Below are 24,982 nucleotides of genomic sequence, written 5' to 3'. Positions count from 1 at the left end.
TAAAACTCTTCCCTGTAGTGTAGACCCACACTTTTATGTAAAATATAAGCACTGGTAAGACAACGGCACACCACAGAAAAAAAATCTCGTAAACTCTATAGGAACACAAGCTAACAAAGATCACACTTCTTAGGTTTTAAGAGAAGGTTAAAGTCGAAAAAAAAAAACCCTAAGCTCCAGCAATAGACTGTTTCAGGAGCACAGTGAGCTGGGATAACAAATGGATTTACTGGTCCAAGTAAAGGGGAAGGAAGGAAAGTTCTAGCTCACGCTGTGAAACCACACAGAGATTAAGAAAATCATTTGTTTTAATGTTTGGTCCTCAGTCATCTCAATGTAGCTCTTCTCAAAGGAAAAACACTAGCTCCGCCTCATGACCTCCTGGTTGAAGCCTCTGGTGGGGGGAGGGGAACAGCAGCCCGGGTGTGCCGAAGAGCTACAAGCACAGCCAGGTGTCCCGCCTTCCTTATACAGTGCTTGAGTGGAGCTGCTGGGCCTCGGAGGACTGGGCCTGTCTCGAAGGGGGCTGGAGATGGAAACTTCTGAGGAGACCCGGCCCTGGAGAAGTCCTCGGCACTGTAGCCACAGCCACTTCACTGCCCTTGGGCCAGAGCTTGCCCCAGTGACCCCAAAGAGAAGGAACGGCAGAGGTGACCCAGCCACAGACAGGAGGTGACCCAGCCACAGACAGGAGGTGACCCAGCCACAGACAGGAGGTGACCAATGTGCATAGTGGTTTACTACGCAAACCCTACACACAAGACATGGGAGCAGCTGGGCAACCCTGCAGTACTTGTGGAGACTGCCTCAGAATCTGGAACTTCCTCTGGGGTGACATGGCAGGCAGCCTTTTCTCCCTCCTTGCTGTGCTCTGATGAGGGCCAAGGAGAGCCCAGGTGTGGGGTGGGCATCACTGGTCCGTCTCACTGCCAAGACCCTGCAAAGAACAATATGCTTATCGTCAGTTGATATGGATACATGTGCACCGCCCTGTGCTGCCCGCAGGCAAGCCTGGACCATTTCGGGCAGGTGGGAATCGGGCACTTTCCCTGAGGACGTCTGGACAGCCCTTCACAACTGAGCGTATTCAGGTAGGTCCCAGGGGTACCCAACCCCTCTTTCTCTTCAAGGCGAATTTAAGTAGAGTGGACAGAGGTTTTGGCATGATATCCATTATCATAACTAACCTGAGACATCACTGATTAAAATGAAGGCTAGATTTTAAAGAGTGAGTCCATTTGAAGAAAAGTATGAAGTAAAGGCTAGTACAGGTGGTCTAGAAATGGAGCAGACGACAAGAGTTGCATGTGACTGCGTGAGTGGACAACACACCTAGATGACCTAGGGGTTCTCACCGCTGGGACAAGAGGCAGGCGAGGAAGGCCGCTTGGGCCTTCCTGCCGGCTGGGAGCTCAGGAGGCGACCTACCCGCTCATAGTCTTCCACATATTTATATTTCTTCTCCCGATAGTAGTATCTTTTCTTCATGCAGTAGAGGACTATGACATCACACAGCACTGTCGCCTGAATGCAGCACAGGGCAAGAAAGAATGAGGCAGGATGCTGTGGCCCTATTATGCTACGTGCGCCCCTTCCCACAAAGCCTGGGATCTTCCAAGGAAATGAAGGGCTCCTCCATCTCTCCGGGGGGAAAAGGTTAGGGCCTGAGGGGCGCTGTCTTGGAGAAGGGCAGGAGGAAGCAGGTGGGGATGGGGAAGGGAAATAAGCCTGGAGGGTCGAGCCTAGAAACAAGTCTGGGGTCAAGGGGAAGAACCAGGATGCCAGCAGAGGGTCTCAACTTGCAGTGCTGGGGGGGGTCACAGCCCCAGGCGGGTGGCCAGAGAGGTCTAAGTGAGCCACTCACCACCCCTAAGAGCGCCAAGCCAGAGCCAATGTTGATCATGGTGGGGATGATGTCAAATTTCCCAGCCTGCAGATGGTGGGAGAAAAAGAAGTTGTGATAGGGGTGGGGAGAGGGCCCCTTGCCCCTGGCCAGCCCAGAAGAGGACCAGTGGGCTCTGAACGAGGGGAGCCAGCGGCCAAGCTACCTTTCCAAACACGATGATGTCGAATCGGATGCCGTAGGCTTTGGTGAGCGTGCGGCGCTCGGTGCCGGTCAGGTCGTTGTAGTACTTGGCAAACCTGGTAAAGGAGGCCAGGTTAGAGGGAAAAGGCACAGGGAGGCCTGAGACAGCCTCTGGGTCCTGCTGAGGGACGTCAGAGTGAACTCCCAAGGCCCTGGTGGAGTTGGCAATGGCTTAGGGCTCACTCTGCCTGCCAAACGAACCACACTCGAGCACCTCGGGGCTTCTCCGGGCTCATGTGAGCCACGCAGAAGGAGGGCTGGCCTGTTGAGGAGGAGGGCGCTGGGGCCCGCAGGGCAGAGGGTCTGGAATGCTGGCACAAAGGCGCACGAAGAGATCCCTCCTCTGTCATCACCCTCACTTCCTACGACTTAAAACGGAACTTCCTCCTCTGAAAGTCCTTCCTGATACAGCTGAGCCCCGCCTCTCTCAAGGAGACCCTGGCCACTAACAGAAGGTGGCCAGCCAGCAGTGATGGCCAAGTCTGCTTTGTGGGTGGGGGGACCGAGCATCTCAGCACTGGACATTTTTTGTATTAAAGAACCATTGATCCATCAATTGGATGAGTGGATAAACAAAATGTGTTATACCCACACCATGGAATATTATTTAGCCATAAAGAGAAGTACTGATAAATGCCACAGCATGGATGAACCTGGAAAAAAACCATGATGCTAGGTGAAAGAAGCCAGTCACAGAAGGCCACATATCGTATGAGTCCATTCCTATGAAAGTCAAGAACCGGCAAATTAGGTAGATTAGTGGTTGCCAGGGATTGACGTAGCTGAAGGGATAGAGGGATACTGCTAAAGGGTCTGGGGTTTCTTTCTGAGGTGATGAAAATGTTCTGAAATTGACTGTGGTGACAGTTGCACAACTCTGGGAATAGACTACAAACAACTGAATTCTACACTTTAAATGGGTGAACTGTGTAGTATGTGAAGTGTATCTCAATAAAACCATTTATAAAGGACCACCAGGAGGGGGACTTCCCTGGCAGTCCAGTGGTTAGGACTCTGTGCTTCCACTGCAGGGGGCACAGGTTCAACCCCTGGTCGGGGAACTAAGATCCCACATGCAAAAATAGAACACGAAGGGGCATGCTGGGGGGAGAACCACTGAGACCGATACCATTTGCTGCCCGTGTTATACAGGGGATCCACCAGGAGCCTAAGCTGTGGCCTGAGATCTGTCTGGCCCACAACTTCCATGCCGTGGTCCAGGCCTGGGGAACTCAGGTGGGGCCTGATGCTGGTGGAGGTCAGGGGGATGGGTGTCCTTGTGAGGGTCCCATCGGCTTCTCTGTTCTGGGGTTCCAACCCAAGATTGAGGTTTTCCACAGTGGTTTCTACAAGAAACTGTGTAACCGTAGAGATAGAGCAATGCAAATCTGACTCCCTTACTAGGGAAAAATGCAAGGATCTGCCCTTCTATCAGTGAGCCAGATGGTTCAAGAGGACAGCAGATGCTCTGTGCATTTGATTCCACACATCACCACTAGAGGGAGACAAGAGCAGCAAAAGAGCACCACTGACCCTACTTGGAAATAGGGTCTTTGTAGATGTAATTAGTTAAGATGCAGTCATACTGGATTAGGGTGGACCTCAAATCCAATATGACTGGTGTCCGTAAAAGAAGAGAGACAAAGGACACAGAGACAGAGGCACAGATGGGAGAAGGCCATGTGACGACAGAGGCAGAGACTGAGTAATGTACCTATGAACCAAGGACCACCAAGGATTGTCAGGAGCCACCAGAAGCTGGAAGAGGCAAGGAAGGAGCCTGGCCTGCTGACACACTGATTCTGGGCTTCCAGCCTCCAGACTGTGAGAGAACAGATTCCTGCTGTTTCAAGCCACCCAGTTTGTAGTCATTTGTTATGGCAGCCCCAGGAAACCAATACACAGCACTTCTAGCGGGGAAATACCAGCAGAGGCCTTTCCTGAGGCTAAAACTTGTATCCCCTGCACCTTGGGAGATTCTGGGGGCCAGATCAACCAAGAAACCAATTCATGGATCAGGCCGCAGAGGGCTCTGGACTCCTCATCCACTCCTCAAAATTAGCAGAGGGACTTCCCTGGCGGTCCAGTGGTAAGGACTCCATGCTTCCGCTGCAGGAGGCCTGGGTTCAATCCCTGGTTGGGGAATTAAGATCCCACAAGTGCACAGCCAAAAAAAAAAAAATGAAAAAAACCCCAGCAGGGTCCTGGCTGAGGCTGGCCAGCCCAGGAAAGCTAAAGCAGACAGTTGTTCTTGAGGCAAGAAAAGGCGAGGAGGGCGCTCACAGGTCGGGATGCCACAGGGGCAAGGCCCTGCTTGGACCACTCTCCCTGGCACACGCCTCCCCACCTGCCCTTGGGGTGCCGCCTGAGTGCTGGTCTTGGGTGGGCGTGGAGGCCCCCACTGGGGAGTGATGCAACTACCATCACCCCCAGCACATGAGGAATGGGGCCCAAGCTCACACCCACCTGAAATTGTAGCCTGGGGACACGTTGTGGTCCACGTCCCGGGTGTCCAGGCGGCGGAAGGAATACCTGGGCAAGCAGAGGGAGGCGGCTCTGTCCAGGTTGCAGTCCCATTTGATCTGGATGCCCATGATGCCTCCCTGTGGGTTGCGAACAGACAGAGCGAGCTTTCCTCAGAGCCCATTCTAGAAGGAGATGTGTCAAAGACTGTGTTAGAAAAGCCAGGACCTACACCTACCTCGACAGCCATGTCCTGGAAGCTGTGCCCTGCGTTCTCCACTATTTTGCCAAGTCGGAATATGGGGCAGAAGGGATCTGTTTTAGCGTCATAAATGCACGTCTTGAGGTAGGTAGTGGTGATGTTGGGAAGGATATTCCTCCTAAAGTCGGGAGGAAGCATAAAATAGGGGCAAGGACAACCTCAAAGAAGAGCCACAAGTTTCCCCAAGACACTGGCGAATTCCTGGCCACCACTTACTTGCTGAAATTAAATTTGGGATACCAGATGTTGTTCTTAATCAAAAGAGTGAAGTTTTCTGCAGCCTTTAAAAAAGCAGGCCTGAAAAAAATTACAACGTATTGTTAACAAAAGTACAAACATATGTACACTCCTAATATACCTAGGTAATATATTTTTTTTTTTGCGGTACACGGGCCTCTCACTGTCGTGGCCTCTCCCATTGCGGAGCACAGGCTCCGGACGCGCAGGCTCAGCGGCCATGGCTCACGGGTCCAGCCGCTCCGCGGCATGTGGGATCTTCCCGGACCGGGGCACGAACCCGTGTCCCCTGCATCGGCAGGCGGACTCTCAACCACTGCGCCGCCAGGGAAGCCCCCTAGGTAATATTTTTAAGTCGCATACCCATGTGTCTTACAATGTCACTTTGCCAAGAAGAAAGTAAAACATATCTCGTCTTTTCTACTTTCCTCTGCATAAACACCAGGTCAAGAGAGGAGACTGCAAACCAAGGTTTCTGATTTCTTCCAGTCATGGAAGGGCAGGGCCTCTTCCTCAAGGCAGTGGGAATTTAAGAACCTGAGGAATAGCTAACGAAGGGCGGGACTGGTGGTGCCTCGTGGCCTCACTAGAAATCACTCATCCGGCAGGTGCTGGGTTTCAGGGCTTACCTCCCTCAGGTATTCTTGGGAATGCTCAACAGATCTGGTTTAAGAAGCAAAAGCAAAAGTGAATTCACCTACAGGCTTGACACAAAAAGTGCATGTCTGCTGTTGCACCACACCTTGGAAGTGCCACGTCAGCTCCTGCTGACAGTAGGAGCTGAATTTCCCAAGGGGACCCCACTGCTTTGGAGGGTTTCTCCAGGAGGATCTGGCACTGTAGACTGACTCCTCGGTGGGGGGGCCCCCTGACCCAGGTGGAAGCTTTTTGTTTGTTTGTTTGGCTGCACCACATGGCATGCAGGATCTTAGTTCCCCCACCAGGGATCAAACCCGTGCCCCCTGCAGTGGAAGCGTGGAGTCTTAACCACTGGACCTCCAGGGAAGCCCCCCAGGTGGAATCTTTGAAGCTATAAAAAACCTCAGCAGTCTTCCCCACCCTGAGAAAGGAGCGAGGCCACACAATGTGGGGAGCTGAGCCTGCCGCTACCGCTGATAAAGACCTTGACTGAGGCACTTCTTTTGGGGCTTTGAATTCCCTCGTCCCTGTATCAAGGGGATGGACTATATCAACGTTTCTCAAACTTCTGTCACTCCCTATACCACTGTGTGCCTCATGTGCAATACTTGTCTTTAAGATTAACCCTCCTTTAAAAAAAAAAAAAAAAAGATTAACCCTCCTTTAAAAAAAAATTGAGGTGAAATTCAGAGAACATAAAATTAAACATTTTAAAGTATACAATTCAGGGCTTCCCTGGTGGCGCAGTGGTTGGGGGTCCGCCTGCCGATGCAGGGGATGCCGGTTCGTGCCCCGGTCCGGGAGGATCCCGCGTGCCGCGGAGCGGCTGGGCCCGTGAGCCATGGCCGCTTGGCCTGCGCGTCTGGAGCCTGTGCTCTGCGGGAGAGGCCACAACAGTGAGAGGCCCGCGTACTGCAAAAAAAAAAAGATTCATAAAGTATACAATTCAGTGGCATGAAGCACATTCCAGTGTTATACAACCATCACCTCTATCTAGTTCAAGAACATCTTTATCACCCCGAAAGGAAACTGCTTGTTCGTCAAGCAGCTACTATCCATTCTCCCCTCCCCTCAGCCTTCGGGAACCACCAACCTACTTTCTTTCTTTCTCTATGGATTTGTCTATTCTGGACATTTCATATGAATGGGATCAGACAGTATGTGACTTTTTTGTGTCTGGCTTCTTGCACTTAGCATGTTTTCGAGGTTCATCCCTGTGGTAGCCTGTGTCAGAGCTTTTTATTCATTCCTTTTTATGGCTCAATAACATTCCATTGTACGTGTTCACCACAATCTGTTGATGGACATTTGGGTTGTTTCCACCTTTAGGATCAACTCACTTTTTTTTTTTTTTTTTTTACTGACATTCATTTTGAAGTAAAACTTTCTATCATGACCATAAAAAATATCGTCTGCCACAAGTTAGAGGTCATCGTTCAAATAAATATAACTAAGAACAATGTCATTACGAGCTGACATATTTTTGTCAGCCCAAGGTGCTGAGCCTGGGGCTTGTTCTCGGTGAGAAATGGAAATCAGCGAGGGACAGAGAGGTATTGAAGACACTCCAGACCAGAATCTCCTCCTTGATATCAGCTAGGGGCTGAATAAGAGTGGAGATGGGAAGACCTTTCTCTCCATGTGACTCAGTGCTGAAATTTTGTGTATCAGTGTACACTTAAAAATCACCCTACACTGGATTAGATCTATAACAGCGCTGATATAGGCATACATATAGCTGATTCACTTCATTGTACAGGAGAAACTAACACAACATTGCAAAGCAATTATACTCCATTAAAAAAAAATACATAACAGCACTGTCCGGTGAAAATATACTGTGAGGCACAAACCACACTGTAATTTAAAATTTCCTAGTAGCTACATTAAAAAGTAAAAAGAGGGAATTCCCTGGCGGTCCTGTAGTTAGGACTCTGCACTTCCACTGCAGGGGGCGCTGGTTCCATCCCTGGTCGGGGAACTAAGATCCCACATGCTTCGCGGCCAAAAATAAAGTAAAAAGGAACAAGTGAAATGAACTTTTCTGTAATAAGCCAATATATCTATAATGTTACTCCAACATGTAAACAACATAGAATGTTATTAATGAGATACTACATTTTTTTTTTCAATAATACGCCTTCAGAACCTGGAGTGTATTTTACGCTGAGAGCTCATTTTGGACCCAGCTGCATTTCAAGTGCTCAGTAGCCACACATGGCCACCGGCTCCATAAAGTCCCTTCCAGCTCCAGAATGCTAGGATTCCCTCCCTTGCCGGAGCTGTTGCCCTCAGCAATCCACAGTCCTCACCATTCTCTTGTGTGGCGACACACCCAGGGTGAGGATCACATGGTTACCTGCTCCCCTGGGCTTATCTAGGCCTCAGTCTGAACGCTGAGTGAGAAAGGCCCCAGGTTGCCAGCAGTTCCGAGAGCTTACTTCTGACTCCGCCCACTCACAGCACAGCTGATCGCAGTTCGAAAGAATGTTATTCTAGGCAACCTTGAACCTGCTCTAGTTTATAAAACACACTTTAACAGACATTAATAATTTTCCTGTCCAGCATCTGTACCTTTTTTCTGGTAACAGAACCGCACACTTCCTTTAAAAGCCACACCTCCCCCACTCTCAACCTGTGTCATTTTGGTGGGTCTGACTCCCCGCCTAGCTAGGAAGGCACATGACCTAGGCCTGAGCCATAAGCAAAATCCATCCCCCAGCCACAGTAATGGGTTGGATCGGTTGACAGATGTGGCTGAAGCTGTGAAGATGGACAGGTCTAGAATCTTTACGGACAGCTGGGCAGGGAGACTAGGGACTATGCCATGGGTCCTGCAAACGAAGCCACCACGGAGGGAAGCAGAGCCAAGAGGTGGTGACTCGGATGCTGTCCTTCGAGCCCCAGGTCTAGCCATGCTAGGATCTCTGTGGTTAGTTGAACAACATACCGCCCCCACTGTGCGTGTGTGTGTGTGTGTGTGTGTGTGTGTGTGTACACACCCGTTTAAGGCCCTGAGAACTGTTTCCTGTCAGTTACTTGCAACTGACAGAGGCCTAACTAGCAGTAAGTTATCTGCACTCTTATCATGAGTGACAAACACCGTGGCCCACTAGCTACTGAGGGCTGCTGCCTTGTGGTTGAGAACCACCAGCCCAGGGAAGCCTCACTCTACAGGCTGACACCAAGAGCACAAAGCCACAACTCCCCTGCCACCTCTCTCAGGCCCGAGACCCAGCATTTAGGACACTTCTGTCCCTTTGGCAGGACTCACGTTGGCACTTGTGCGTTATCCTCCACCGGGCACCAGGCTGCCACCTCGCATGTGTTCATGGTCTCATTGAACGGCACACACCTTCCTGTCGCAACTCCTACAGGGGCGAGGGGCACCCAGGTCTATGGGGGTCTCCTACTTTCTACTTTGTGAGGCAGAGTAGAAACTCCACCATGTATCCTATGCAGTCAATCTTGAGCTAGTCTAATTCTGGGATTTAGACAGCATCCAGAAATTCAAATCGGAGGAAAAGAGTTGTCTAAGTCCTAGCCACATCACTGCTTTGCCAACTGCAGGGCTGGGGTGATGCAGAGCCACAGGACAGGGCAAGATCTGGGATGGCTTCTGGGGTGCAGATGACAGAGATAAATGTCGAGAGGGCCCCAGGACCCCAGTCTGGACACCAGGCTCTCCCAGGCTCGTGTGGGGGATTTCTCCATCCTGGAGATTTCCCTCTGAGAGGGGGCCCACGGGGCAGGCAGTTTGGTCCGGGGCTACCCTCCCCAGGCTAAGCATCTACTGTGGAGTCGCAGCCACAGTCGTTGTACCATTGCTGTGGGTGCTTGCAGAGCCAGCAGTACAGTTGGCATCAGATTCACACACGGTGGTCTTATCTGGAATCTGGAAGAAGAAGAACCAGTGAAAACAGGTTTCACATGGCCTGGTCCCACCCAAAGTGGGACAGGCACAGAGAGGTGGGTATGAGACCCGAGGCTCTTCCCCAAGAAGCTGCCTACCTCAGGACAGAGGCCCTGGGTCTGGTTCATGGTGACGATCATGTTGGTCATGATGAAGAGGGAGTTCTCCTCCTGTAAAGCAGGCAGAGGGGAGAGAGTGCTGCCTACTACCTGCAGAGGAGCCAGGCAGAGCCACAGGGAAGGCCCTTAACTAGGACAGTGCCTTCACTTCCCCGCTGTGCCATGCAGAAAACAGTTAAAAACACTGATCTTAGGGTCTCCCATTCTCACCGATGAGAGTTATAACCTAACTGAAAACAGGGACTCCAATACTTGCACACATGTTCACAGCAGCACCATTCACAATAGCCTAAAGGTGGAAACAACTCAGTGTCTATCAACGGATGGATGGATAAACCAATTGTGGTCCATACCCGTAAGGGAATATGACTCAGCCATAAAAAGGAATGAAGCACAGACCTGGCTACAATGTGGATGAACCTCAAAAACGTGATGCTGAGTCCAAGAAGCCAGACACAAACGACCACGTAGTGTATGATCCCATTGATGTGAAATGTACAGGATAGGCAAATCCAGGAACAGAAAGTAGATTAGTGGTTGTGAGGGGGTGAGGGAGAAGGTGGACAAGGGGATGATAGCTTAATGAGTGGGGGCTTTCCTTTTAGACTGATGAAAATGTTCTGGAACTAGACTGACGTGATGGTACACAACATCGTGAATGTGTTAAATGCCACTGAAGTTTTCATTCTGAACTGGTTAATATTGTGATACATGAATTTCACCTCAGGTTAAAAAAACATGTCTATACCCTGAAATGGTTCCTTAATAAAGCTTGACTTGAGGGAAAAGAGTCAATAAGTACTCAGTATATCCTCTGCCAACCGGATTACCTCACAGGCGCAGAAACACAAGACCTCAAAGGTCTCAAGTTAGGCTGGTTCTCTTTCCTAACAGGAACTAAAATAAATACATAAAACATTCTATACAGAAGGCCCAATCAGGGCTTGCCATTGACACTTCTCCTTTTTTTTTCTTTCTTTATTTTATTTTTGGCTGTGTTGGGTCTTCGTTGCTGCGCATGGGCTTTCTCTAGTTGCGGCGAGCAGGGGCTACTCTTGGTTGCGGTGCACGGGCTTCTCACTGCAGTGGCTTCTCTTGTTGTGGAGCATACGCTCTAGGCACGCGGGCTTCAGTAGTTGTGGCTTGCAGGCTCTAGAACGCAGGCTCAGTAGTTGTGGCGCACGGGCTTAGTTGCTCTGCGGCATGTGGGATCTTCCCGGACCAGGGCTTGAACCCTGGTGCATTGGCAGACGGATTCTTAACCACTGCACTACCAGGGAAGCCTGACACTTCTCCTTTTGAGAAGGTTCTGTTTTCTCCTCCTAAGTGTGAAGGTGCCAAATGGTTGATTTAAAGTTTCTCGAGAGCAATTCACTTGGGGATGAGACTGAAGAATTGCTAACAGTGACCTCCCAGTATAAGGAAAAAAAGACAAAGACCCTGCAAATTCTAGTTGGACCTCCTCCTTATTGGGTGCTGGTGCTCTAAAATGAAATGCTCTGAACATTTCATACTCCTGAGAAGAGCAGTCAGTGCTGGGAGCCATCAGGGAAACTCAGGGACCAAAGGGTCTGTAGACATCTCCACTCCCAGGTCTGATAAGGTGGTAGACGCTCTGGGAATAGTTGGCATCTTTCAAAGACAGACCTGGAACAAAGCATGTTGGGAAATGAGGAAATGGCCGCAGGAGGGGGCGTGAGAATGTGGCAGGAGGCCCGGGTCAGGCGCCCCAGCAGGCTCCCGTGTTCCATATGTAGACACACTGCTTGCTTGGTGTTTACAGAAGGCTGTTCCTGCGTCTCTCCTGAGTTAGACCTGAACAAGTCAGCGTGGTTTACTTTTTGTTTCCTATTTCTTATCTATTTTAAGTTTAGGGAAATTTCAGTCTGGAGATGAGCCGAGTAGATGCGGTGCAAATACATGTTTGTGTTCCATCTGTGGAGGAGCAGAAGGATATCGTGAAAGCTCATGAAGAGAGCCCTGTGGGACTCAAACGGCCCCTGGCTCCGATCCGAGATGGAAGGCAGAGCTGCTGTGTGCTCCTTTCCACTGAGGGGCAGAAGTAGGGGGCCGTACCCTTCTGTGGGTCCAGTAAACAGACGGAGTGTGATATTCCGAGCCTGCCAGGACGAGGCCGTGGCTTCGTAGGAAGCAGAAGTCTCTCTGTAGAGACAGGTGCATGCCAACAGCACCAGCTTCCTCCAGCAAACTATGAATCCCCTGTTCCATTTGACCTTTATGGCTTATTAGCTCTGATTTCTCTCTGGGCACCCCACAAGAACCTTCTCTTGAGAAGGCAGAGGGAAAATGAACACACTTGAAGAGAGAGTTTCTGAAGTCCTTGCTCTGAGCCAAGAGTTGGCAGCTTATCTGCATGTGGCCACCCCAGTCACCCTAGCACATTGGCCATCTGGAGGGATATGTGGGGTTTGACTGTGGATCAGAGCCATTATCATGGTTAAAGAGAGTCAATATTTAACTTGGAGCTTTGTGGATTAACAGACGGGAGACTAGGATGCTGCATCAGTTTCTTCCCTTCCCTATGTTCCTGATGGAATCCTATATGGGTATGGCTGTTTCCTTCTTCTTTGGCTTTGGGTCTCTACGGGCTGTTAAAGTTTTTACGCTGTCTGAAAAGATTTACCTTGTGGGTTTACAACAGTAAAGCAAACCACAAAATGTGGAAAGGTGATAGTTCCACCTGCATTTTTCCCAGGATTTAAAACATGTGCTTTTCTACTTTTCAAGTCCCGTGACAGACTCAGATGTCCATATGGAAAGCTTCCTCTGTTTAAGCCAGCCATGTTTTAGGGCTGAAGAAACGTAGCTGATTGAATATTACCTGTTAGACCCTAAGCCAAAAAGAGGTCTGTCTGCACTGCTTTCTTGGACTAAAACAATCAGTCTGGGCATTGGTGATGTTAGAACTCTGGGCATGCCAATCACTAATGAAGAGTGCAAAGGTGAAGGGAAAGCAGCTAACTAGAGGCTTGAGCTTTAGACAGAGACACAGTGGGAGGCTTACCTGAGCTGGAATCACATAATCGGCCACATCCCAGATCCGGAATCCAAGTTTAGAAGTATTGGTCATGGTTACACCCTTGGCTTTGGCAGTAACAGAGCTGACCACAGAGTCCATTTCCTGGTAGCCCTTTTCCCACACAAACACCCAGCTACAAAATAAAACAGGTCTCTTAAATTGCCATTAGGATTGCATGAATTTGAGTTAATGCTAGGGAGCCTCTGGTAGCCAGAGGCTGAAAGTATGTTTACTAGTTGTGACTTTGCAAAAGCTGCTTACCTTTGTAACTTAGTGCAGTGATCAGCACAAAGAAAATGCTCAGTGAATGCTGTCTTTATTACTAGGTATTTGAACACTTTCAATGCACTATAACCCGCAGAATTACCATGAGATAATAGAAATTATGATAATGATAGTTACCATTTGAATGTGTTTAGGTGCCAGGTACTGATCTAAGCTCTTTATGTGTATTAACTAATTTAATACTGACCACTTTATAAGGCAGGTGTCATTCTTCTCCATTTTACAGAGGAGAAAACTGTAATTCAGAGAGGTTAAGTCACTTGCCCAAGGTCACACAGCTAGTGAATGGCAGAGTCAGCATTTGAACTCAAGCTTTTTGCTTTCGAAGTCTCTTTTCTTGCCCTCTATGCTATATATGCCCTCTAGAAAGGAGAATCATATCTTTTAAGTAAATGTATAATAGTTTCTTACTTTTTCTCTAAGAATTCAGGTCATATGTATGTTTCTCTCCTCTGAAGTGGAGACTTCACTACCAGCCTGAATAATTAAAAATCTGAAGGCATTGGTGCATAGTGGTTAGGACACTGGAACAGACTGAAGCCAGCCTATCTCAGTTCATCACTCACTAGGCATAAATTTGGCCAAGCTGCCTAACCTCTCTGTGCCTGTTTTTTCCCGTCTATACGACGGGGATGATAACAAGACTTCACAGGACTGTTGTGAGGTTACATGAGTTAATGCATGTCAAATGCTTGGAACAATGTTTGTGAGCCATTATCAGCAGACTGAAATTGGCCACAATGGGAGCATTTACACCGTGGAGATTGCCCAGTACTACAAATCAGAACTCCTCCCCATCAGAGCTGTTGTTAAACATCAATAGTGACTACTATTGTTGTAATTTCTAGAATCAAGAAATACTACTAGCATCCCTCTCCCCTCCTTATAAGCTCTAGGTGCTGAGACTTCAGAAATTTGCTTATTTGGTTACTTATTGTCTGAGTAGTCTCCAAGTTCACTACCCATCTTAGAGATGGGCTTTTTCCCTAAGAAGTCCCCTTCTTCAGGGTTTCTAGGAATTCAGCTGCAGTATAAGCTTCCATTTAATTCTAGTCAGACACAGAGAAGCTTAGAGCAGGGTCACTATTACTTTACCACCAAGTATAGTCATCCCTTGGTATCCACAGGGGATTGGTTCCAGGACCCCTGGGGATACCAAAAACCACAGATGCTCAAGACCCTTATATAAAATGGCATAGTATTTGCATGTAACCTATGCACATCCTCCCCTATACTTTAAATCATCTCTAGGTTACCTATAATATCTAATACAAAGTAAATGCCATGTAAATAGTTGTAAATACGATGTAAATGCTATGTAAAAATAGTTGCTGGCAAGTGACAAATTCAAGTTTTGCTTTCTGGAACTTTCTGGATTTTTTTTTTAATATCTTTTATCTATGGTTGGTTGAATCTGTGGCTGCAGAACCTGAGGATACAGAGGGCTGACTGGATAGTGTGTTGCTAAGTCAGAGACACATGGTTTCATCTCAATCACTATGTAAATAACTATTACCTCATCCTGTGACTGATAATACAATTAGATAACTGAGAAGTGTTCAGTCTCTCTCTCTTTTTTTTTTTTTTTTTTGGCCATGCAGCACACAGGATCTTAGTTCCCCGACCAGGGATTGAACCCATGCCCCCTGCATTGGAAGTGCAGAGTCTTAACCACTGGACCACCAGGAAAGTCCTGTTCAGTCTCTTTTTGAGGAAGGATTACCTTTGATCAGTACTGGAAAAGAGACCACAATTTCACCAAGATGAATTGAATCAGAAAGTTAAGAGATGAGGTTTTTTAAAATTTTTCTTAAAAGCCCTAGATTCAGATCCTGAGTCAGATCTGATCACAGCAAGATGTATAAAAGCAAAGCATTTACTGCTTAAAAAATCCTCATGATCGAGGCAGACAACACTCCATAGGAATCCTATAAAGCTGCACTGCCCAACAGAAATACAATGCGAATCGTGTAATTTCAACATTTCTCGTAGCCATGTTAAAAATTAAAAAGTAACAGGTAAAATTAATTTTAATGATATGTTTTATGTAACTCAACATATCCAATATATGTTAATGCTATCAATATAAGATGTATTAACATGATATTTGTTTTTTGTACTATGTCCTCGAAATCTGGCGTGCATTGTACGGTGATTGCACATCTCAGTTTGGAGTAGGGGTGTTTCAAATGCTCAACAGTTTCATGTGACTCCTGGCTACCATACTGCAGATATACCGTATGCAGTCTAGAACTTTACAGATACCCTGAAGTATATGTAAACTGATTCTCCTACGAGCAGCAAAAGCCAAAAGGAAAAAGCTGCCTGACAGCTCCTGATTCCAAATGCTTCAGGTCCAACCCAGCAATGTGAGTTTAGTTAACCAGCTTGTAGTGGGTCTCAAAGTTTAAGGGTGCATCACAATCACTGGGGGGCAAGGAGTTGGTTGTGACGGTACTTAATGTGACTTAGAGTCCAAACCTGGGGGTAGGCCAAGTGGTTCTGATGCAGAGTTCATACCTGGAAAGCCCTTTTACTGACTACTGTCAGTACCTACTGCTGCTGCGCTGACAGATGGTAGAAGCCAAACCTGCCAGATCATGGGGATTCCCTTAGGCAGTGTTAACAGATTCCAAGTCCCACCCCAGGGTGGGGGGGGAGGGGGGATGGTGTCCGGTTACCTTTACACAATTCCTCAGATGAGTCCTTCATGTTCAGGTAGGTTTGGGAAACACTAGGACACGGATTCCCAAAATTTGCCGCACATTAGAATCACCTGGGGAGTGGGTCATACTCTACAGCACTTGAATCAGAAAGTCTGGGTCTGAGAGCCAGCAGTCAGTATTTTTTAAAGATTCTCAAATAGCTCTATGTGCAGTTTGGGGAACACTGTATTAGGCCTTTTAAGAAAAACAAAAACAAACACCCCCCCCCCCACGATGCAGCAGGTAACATCTGTCAGCTCGGCAGCTGTAGACACCATAACACCCCAGGTGAACCTTGAAAGCGGGCCCAGTTAGTAAATTAATTTCCACCTCCTCTCAAGTTTTATTACATTGTAAGGGTGCATCAATTAAAATTAAGCACTAGGTGAGGACTGATGGTGGAGGGACATATAAGCAAAGAGGGCAGCATGGGGAACGATAAGTCTAAGGCAGGTGCCTATACCAAAAACTCCAACAACCTCATAAAAGGAAGGAACTGAACTTAAGTGATTTTTGAAAGTGTGACCTCTCTATTATCTTGGGTTACCATATGATGCTCAAAGGAAAGGACAGGAAGCCACAGACCCAAAAGGAACCAAGTGGAAATCCCAAACCTTGGTTTCTGTCAGCAGATCATCAGAATGGGAAGTGAAGAGCAAAGAGTGAGTCATTTAGGGCAAAGCCCTCCCACCCCCAGCCAAAGGACATCATGGAGCAAGTCAGAAGGGACAGGAAGCATGAATGGCGAGGATGAAGATCTAGCTAGGCTTTGCCTTCAAGACACAACATCAAAGCAGCCTCTGGACCCAGAGCCGGCACAGCGCCCGTCCCTCTGGTGGCTAGGGTCGGGGGTGGAAGGTTGGGGGAGTAGGGATGTATCCCTGGCTTCGGGTCGCTGTCCCCTGGACCCCACCTGGAGGGCGCTCGCGGGGCTCGGCCGAGGACCTAGGCCAGAATGAGCAGGTGCGTGGCCGGGACCCAGAAGGGGGAGTTCCCGGCCGTTGGATCACACCCTGTCCCCGGGACCCCTCAGGGTCGTCGCCCGCGGCCGCGCTCACCCGATGACGTAGGCCAGGATGAGCAGCTGCACCGCCCGGTTCATGAGCCCCACTTTACGGCTGCGGATGAGCACGATGCGCGGCGTGTCGTACTCGAACAGGAAGGCCGCCAGCACCGCGCAGCAGCCCGCCATGGCTAGCGCCCCGCCGCCGCCGCCGCCGCGCCGCCCAGCTCCGCGCTCTGGACCCGGTAGCCTGACCCGCCGCCGCTTCCCCGCACTGGAGCCCCGCCCGGCGTGGCTGTTCGTGGGGGAGGGCCCGGAAGGAGGCGGTGCTGACCCTCGGGGGACTGGGCCGGGCGAAAGGCGTGACTTCCCCCTCGGGTACGAGTGCCGCGCCGCCTCAGGAGGGCTGGGGGAGAGCGACCCCCTCGGGGGGAATGGGGCCTGAGGGAGGGGGTGACCTCGTTGGGAACGAATGACCCCCTCTGGAGAGGGACGGGGGAATAATGACCCTCACCCCCAGAGGGACTGGTGGAACGAGCGACTCCCCCCTCAAGGGGGGTGGGCTCTACGGGGATGGGATGACCTCTCCTTCAGGAACGAATGACCCCATGAGGAGGACCAGGGAGGACCGATGACGCTCAGGGGAGATATAGCCCTCAAGGAGAGAGTGACCTCCTCCTTGGGAAGGAGATAACCCTCCCAGGGGCGGGAGGGGTAATGAGCGACCCCCGTGGGTGTCTAGGAGTGAGCTGGGGACGGGGTGGGGCGAGGCGAGGCGCTGGGGGCAGCTTAGGGGAAAGAGCAGCCTCTCTCCTGCAGGCTCCAGTGGGGGGCAGCGCTGCCTTCTCGCTGCAGGAGAGAAAGCCTAAATATCCGGTACCCTAGGGACCCTTGGCTGGAGCCACACACGCTGCAAAATAGCCCTCTTAGAATTGAAGCTGGGTCACATACCTACTCCCATTCCGATGCTTCCTTAGTTGTAGGACGGGAGGAAGCAGCCTGAGCCTGGTGAGGGATTTCTGTGACCATCCTTTGAACTGAGAAAGTTTTATCACAACTTTAGGGAGAATTGGAAAATAGAGGGAAAGTGGAGGAAACACCCACAGTTGCACCACCTGAACATAATTTTCCACGTGTGTTCATTCCCTTCAGGTATGTTATCATAGGTATGTTTTATATTTAGTTTCATTCATTCATTCAACAAGTGTTAATAAACACCTTCCGTACCAGGCACTGTCTAGTGAACAGAACAAACCCAAACATTCTGCCTTCATGGAGTATAAATTCTAGCAGATAATTGTGTATACGTTTTTAACTTGTAAGCATAGTCAGTGATGGTACTTTTCAATTCCTGATTCACACTACATGTTTTCCATGTTACTGCAGACTTGTCATAATGATAATTTTTAATCTATGGATTGTTTCTTCAGTTAGGGATGATTTCCTTAACCGCTGTCATCTGATTGCTTCTAGTTTGTGGATCCTATGCATAATCTTTAACACACCATTTTAGGTCTTTTCCTGGAAGTGAGATTCCTAAGCCACACCACCTTGTTTTTACAAATATAAGAAGGTGAAGAATAATAAAATTTGAGGAAGACAGTATCTGCCTCTGGAGATGGACTTGTCATGTTAACAGGAGGAATAGAGCTGCCACCTTCCTCAGTTCAAAATGGTCCCAGGAAAAGGTGACAGTTTAAGTGGGATTTTATTCGTTCTTTGACAGGTATTTACTGAGTGCCTGTTGTGTGCTTAACAGTGTTCTAGATGCTAGGCATATGAGGGTGAACAGACAGATAAAGTCTCTGCCAAAATGGAGCTTTGTGTGATTGGGGGGACTTAAATTCTATGTAGAAAAGAAAAACCCAGTCACTAAATTCTCATTGGAAAGAAACTTAAAAATACATTTCCTTAAGAGTCAAAACACATTTACACCTCTCGTGAATACTTACCCCATAGTAATGAGATGGTCCTGGCCTTACAGATCTTGAATTTAAATGGTTTGTTTGTGTTTTTGAACAAAGTCAGTTAAGAGAAATGTACAAATTAAAGTTTTTGTTAGTGCCTAGTTGGTAGTGTAACCTTAGGCCCAACCAGAGAAGCTGATCCTGAAAAATGATTAGGAAAAAACAAATTGTTTCATTTACACTCTTGCCCTGAGTTTATCTCTTTAAAAACAGCTCTCTTGAGGCATAATTGACATACAGTAAACTGCACATATTTAAATTATACAATTTTATAAGTTTGACATGTGTACACACCCATGAAACCATCAGCACAATTAAGATGGTGAATGTATCCAGTGCACTAGCTGGAGTAATCTTAGTTTATAAAGTAAAAGTGACTGCTGATTACAGCTGGGATTTTTCACATAATCTTTTCTTTTTTTTGCAACACAAGTCAATCTTTATTGAAAATTGCAGTATTAATACATAACAATTCTTGTTAAAATAAACGTGCTTTTAAGCATTTTAAGTCTGAGCTTATCTACTCATCAGATTGCATAAAAAAATAGTATGAATTTACACATAATGTAATTGGCTCAGGATGGATGTTCCTTTGTATTGATTGACACCTGGAGTTCAGTGCAGAGGTGAGGGGTGCCTTTAACACTGGAAGACAATGCTGGCTTAAGTTTTAAAAAAGTACTATGAGAATGGTCTAAAAAAAAAAAAAAAGCGGTATTCAAAAATCATTAAAAAAAAAAAAAAAGAACAATTTCCTAGTCAGTAACAGTGGCTCCCTGGGGTCTCTCTTGAGTGGCCATCACAGTAACCCCACCAGGAACACATGAGAGCTGGCCTCAGGTCCAGCCCAATTATTCTACTGACTACTGGTCTCCACGAGGACCTATAGGAGACTCCAACAGGGCTCAGGAGACCAAGATAAGACACTTGTCATCTCCAGCACACCAATCCTGGGAGCACAGCATCCCCTGAAGCTCACTGCAGGCTCCCTGCACAGAGATGCCAGCCTCTCCTTGGTCTCCCTGTCCTAAGTGACTTGACATTGGTCCTGGGGATTCAAATAAGATTACTCTAGAGGTTTTCTGTTCTTCAAGTGAATAGGGTGGGAAAAGAGGCAAATCCTCTGAAACATGTAAGATCAACTCTGCAACTTTCTATCTGAAAAGATCAGACCCTCCTCTGCAGCGTGTCCTCTGCAGGCTCCTTTCAGAAAGCTCAGGTTGAGCAATAAACAGCTCAGGAGAAAAAAACACACCATCATTTGAAACGTACTAGAGAGGAGAGTCACACAGTCCACCCTTCCCCTATGCCAACCACTCCTTTCTAGAGACACACCCCGTCCTTAGAAAGCACCAAGAGAAGAACCAGAAGCTGTACCCCACCTCAAGCCCCACACCCTTAAGCCTGCCCTTGCACGGCCAGAGGATGTCAGACAGCCGTCCTGTCCCATCTGGACAATGCCCAGGCTGGCAAGAACTGGGGCGTCCAGCTGTTAGCTGTCAGATAGGGAGAAGGTGACCCAAGTGGTCGGAGTAATACTCTTTCCAAATGTTTACAAGGGACAGGTGAAGAACTCTGAGCTTCCTTCTTAAAAAGCAGGCCCCAATACTGATCCGTCTGGTGCCTGCCATCCTTTCTCCACCTGCTGGCAGGACAGCACTACCAGAGATTAGTATATCCCAAGCCCCAAGAATCTATTTCCTCTTGTTTGAAGTGCCGATGCCAGCAGATGGAGTGAGGCACTGCATGCCCAGCTTGGGAAGGGCAGGGCGAGTACCAAGTACCAACCAGGTGTCCAGCCCATGGCCCAGGACCACCCTCAGCTCCTGTAAATACTACATTTGCATAGCACTCAAGAAACAGAGTCATATAATATAACTGGTAGGCCTAATAACTAAACCAACAAGAATGTTGAGAAAAGATCAAACACAAGAGACAAAAGATTCTGGAAGCGCTTCTGTGCTTATCACCACGAATGGCCCTGGCCCTGATGCTGGCCTCAGTTCTCAGAGGCAGCAAGCTGATGGGACCATCACTCATCGTGAAACGTTCAGTCACCTGGCCCAGATCCAAACAGGGTTTCCCTAAGCAGAGAAACATACCTTCTAAACCTTAGGGGAAGGCTGTAGAACAAATTTTTTTTTAAATGTCCATGATGATATCTATGTTTATAGGAATTAGTTCCTTTATTTGCCTGTCTCAGCTTCTAAAATAACTGTAATTTAGCTGAAAGACTCTCAAATTAGGAATGTCACATATAAAAAATGCAAAATTTCTCTGAATGTTCTACTATTGTGCTTAGGATATCAAATTATGCAACTTTATAACAAGCTGTATTCCTTAATTTTACTGGAACTAAATGCTGCTAAAATTACAACCTATGATAGTTTTGTTACTATTCATTATATCCAGATTCTTACCTGCTAGACAAGATCTACCTTTCACATTTGATAACTGATGCCCTGATAGTTTCAAAATTGAAAAGATCTCCACACAGATGTATTCCATAATGCAAAAGTATTTAATGAAGTCTCCCAACTCAACTTCACAAAAGGGAAACAAGATTTTTTTAGAAATTACAGGGGGGAAAGTGTTTATAAAGCTGATATAAATGGGGAGAAAACGCAACCCACTCTTTTCTTTCTCTTGAAAACACCATTTAATTCAGTGCTCGTGAAAACATTCACCCTGTGTGTGCCAAGTCTCAGGCAAGCTGGAAGAAACAGCCTATATAATTTCTCATAACTTCCTCCTGAATTCAAATGACTCCAACCCTTGCAGGTAGTCGCATGTGTGTATCTGTTTATGTGCACTCTGTTTGGGACTTTTAAAAAAACATATACTAAAATCATATTTTCTCCTAACTTATTACACTAAACTGGGGAAACCAGCTTCTCTGTTACTGGATCAGTTCAGGCCCTGGAGAACATATCGGTATTACAAACCGCCCACTACACAGGTGGAATTACCAACAAAGAGCTGAAGAAGTGGACCCTGTGCCTGGGGTAAATGGCTGCCACACACACACACACACGAATACACACAAAGGTAGGTTAAGTGCTCTTGAAGCAATTTAAAGTACTTATTGGTAAACACGCTATGTTATAGACATTAGAAGTAAATCTTATGTTTACAATGATCCATGCAAAACTATTCCTAAATTTCTTATAAAATAAGATGTGAAAAATAAAATTATGAAGAGTACTCACTATAAAAAATAAGGTTACCAAAGGCTCAGGGGTCAGGTATCCCACTCACCATCCGGGGCTGAATGCCACCCCAGCGCCGGAGCCCTGACCAGCTGCCGGAGCCGTAAGGAGAGTAAGGTGCCCTCCCCACCTGAGGCCCACAGCGCTTGAAATGACGTTGGGGTGACAGACCGCTGACAGACTGCTGAAAGGGAACAACCCTTACCCCCCACCCCCTCTGACTTCATCTGAGGACAGACCCACACACACACCCATCGATACAAGTTTGGGCACATTTAGGCAAAAAATCCTCTTGGTTTCTTATGTACAATATTCAGATTTTAAACACCAAATCCTTTCTGTAATAAGTTCTGGCAGGCAAACACGTCTGATGCTGCCTGGCCCTTTGCTGTCCACACGTGCTTTGTGCTGAGTGTCCCCAACCGCAAGAAGATACGGCCAAAGGGGCTCACAGACAACAGGCGCCAGCCCTTTCCTCACACCTCCCCACAGCCATCTTCACGAGCGCCCTCCAGGTGGTCTCAGAGGACAAGTCCCCATCGAGTGCATGGGCCGAAACACAGCCACAGCCCTGCCTCTCTACAAGAACAATCAATATCCAATAAAGTTTTGTTCCCTTTTAAAAGTTCTTAAATATACAACTTTCTTCATAACACACAGCTGAATGAAGTCTTTGCCCTTCCTTGTGGGAGGGAGAACAACAATGCCTACATATGTTTTCAGGTGACTCAAACATTTCCCCCGAGGGGGCGGGGGAAAGGAATGATTTTTCTAAGCTAAATAAAGGAGAGGCCAATACCTCCTCCAAGTGTGGCTGGTTCTCTTTCACATATCTTCCATCCCAGGAAAATAATTTCGCTCTACATAGGACTTTTCCATTAAACATATAGAAAGCATCATCTCTATCTGTAAGAGATTTGTAATGAAAATTTAGATAGAGAAAATTTCTTTGCTGATACATAAACCACCTTTTGTCCCTAACTGGATTCATGGTAATCCCTAAGGACATCCACATCACACTGACCCCACAAGCCTAAATGGAGAGAAAGCCATTAACCTGGCTGCACCCCAAGCAGCGGTGGCCTCCCCACACTCTCCCTGTCCCTGCAACTCTCTCCCAGTGCAGTCCGTGCAAAAGGAACAGATGGGTGGAAAGTAGAAGTCCATGTTTCCAATTGGCAACCCACGTCAACACCAAAAGGCTGAAGAATCATCAAAGAGATTTCAGATGCTCTATGAAGAAATTCACTTTAACACTTATAACTTTAAGACTGCATACATTACAAGAGTGCATTGATGATACAAGTTGTAAAATTCTTTTCCATTCCTTTGGAATTTGCATATGATGGTTCTGCATCAGTCACTGCAGGTAGATGGAACAAGCTTTGTTTTTGTGTTGTTTTTTTTTAAACATGCATTCAGCTAGATATGATTCAGAATAGATTAATACTCCCTTTTTTTCATTACAGTTAGCTAAAAAATTGCCTGGCAGCCCACCAAACAGGATTTGCTTTAAGACCAACCCACAGAGTCAGTTGGAGACTGAGGGCGCTGGGACCTGCTGGGCCGGCCGTAGTAGTGTTTAGCTAAGTATCGAGAGCATTAAGAACAAAGTCCTGGTTGGAGGCCCAAGGCCTGCAGCACCAGCTGTGGAACCTCCACGATGTGACTGCACAGCTCCATCCGAAAACGTTTGCAGGGTGATCACTACTGAGGGGCCACATAGCTGTAGGTGGGTGTTCCTGGGGCCCGATAAGTGGGCACAGTGATGGGGTGGGGGGCGACAGGAGTTGGGGAGTGGGCGGGCAGTCAGCAAGGTAGCCGCTGACATGGCTATAGTGGTTCCCGCCATCGTGCCCATGGTGACCCCGTTGCCTCTAGGCAGAGGGGTGGGAGCAGGGGACACCGTCGCTGGCATGCTGTTGGGCTGCACCACTGTGGTGTGGTGCATGACGTGGCGGGGCTGCATACAGGGGCTGGGGGGGTAGTACGTGCCTTGCTGTGCGTGCGCGCTCTGCTGGGGGTAGGCACTTCGCAAGGGGTGTCCAGCGGTCTGGTAGGGGTTGGGGAGGAGGAGTACGGTGGCACCGCCCCGCTGGTGGGGGAACAGGACACTTTGTAAGGTGTGCCAGGAGTGTAACCTGTTTGGAAGGTAGGATTCGCTCCAGAGTACGTGTTGGGGGAATAGGCAGGAGATGCTGGGTAACCCATGGGGAAACCAGCTGGATATCCAATTTCTTTGGCATTTGCATAGGGAACCGCAGAAGAACCCGGGCTATAAACAGGGTTCATGATTTCAAGAACGCGCCGTGGCGGCGGCCTGGGCCTCGGTGACCAGCGCTCGCCGGCCCGGGGCGGGCTCGGCGAGGGGCGCGCGCCGCGGAGGCCTGCTCCGATGCGCGGCTGAGCCGCGAGGCCCAGGTTGCCGCCGCCGCCTCCCCGGTCCGCGTTCCCCCTCGCCCAGCTCGGCCCGGCCCGCCTCTTCGCAGCCTGCGCTCCCTGCCGACGCTGCGCAGTCGCCCTTCACATAATCTTAATCACATTCAGTTGCGTATTGTATGCTTGGCTGAGTGTAGTCAGTTAGTGAGCAACTCTGGGAATTTAGCTTAAAAAAAAAAAAAAACGCCAAGGCTTTTAGTAAAGACGTTAAGACAGCTCAACAAGGAAAGAATAGTCTTTTCAACAAATGGTGCTGGAACAACTGGATATCCACATGCAAATGATGAAGTTGGACCCCTACGTCTTACCATATATGAGAATTAACTCAAAATGGATCAAAGACCTAAATGCAAGAGTTAAAACTATGAGTCATATGAAGACATAAGTGTAAATCTTTGTGACCTTGAATTAGGCAGTGGTTTCTTAGATATGACACCTGAAGTTCAGGTGATGAAAGAAAAAAAGTAAATTGGACTTCATCAAAATTTAAAACTTTTGTGCATCAAAGGCCACTACTGAGAAAGAAGACAACCCACAGAATGGGAAAAATCATATATCTGAGAAGGGTCTAGAATCTTAAAGAGTTCTTTAACTCTTATAACTCATCAGTAAAAT

The 24,982-nt window shown here is 47.9% G+C and overlaps 1 protein-coding gene and 1 pseudogene across 1 annotated transcript; both read right to left on the bottom strand.

The window, feature by feature from the left end:
• Window positions 1–724: 724 nt before the first annotated feature.
• P2RX4 (purinergic receptor P2X 4) lies at window positions 725–17,036 on the bottom strand. The gene is made up of 12 exons (XM_065889349.1): window positions 16,808–17,036; window positions 12,745–12,892; window positions 9,699–9,770; window positions 9,510–9,582; window positions 8,962–9,058; window positions 5,028–5,108; window positions 4,788–4,929; window positions 4,553–4,689; window positions 2,049–2,142; window positions 1,865–1,930; window positions 1,429–1,524; window positions 725–937 (listed from the first exon to the last, which is right to left on the bottom strand). Exons 1-12 carry the CDS (start codon window positions 16,939–16,941, stop codon window positions 911–913), a joined length of 1,167 nt encoding a protein of 388 aa, XP_065745421.1. The 5' UTR covers window positions 16,942–17,036; the 3' UTR covers window positions 725–910.
• A 6,599-nt stretch (window positions 17,037–23,635) lies between these two features.
• On the bottom strand, window positions 23,636–24,220 carry LOC136133213 (myelin-associated neurite-outgrowth inhibitor-like; annotated as a pseudogene).
• Window positions 24,221–24,982: the final 762 nt, after the last annotated feature.

The sequence above is a fragment of the Phocoena phocoena genome, chromosome 13, assembly GCF_963924675.1.
Source record: "Phocoena phocoena chromosome 13, mPhoPho1.1, whole genome shotgun sequence".
NCBI classification, from domain to species: Eukaryota; Metazoa; Chordata; class Mammalia; order Artiodactyla; family Phocoenidae; genus Phocoena; species Phocoena phocoena.
The sequence above is the reverse complement of the archived record's forward strand: the minus strand, read 5'-3'. Positions and strand labels throughout refer to the sequence as shown.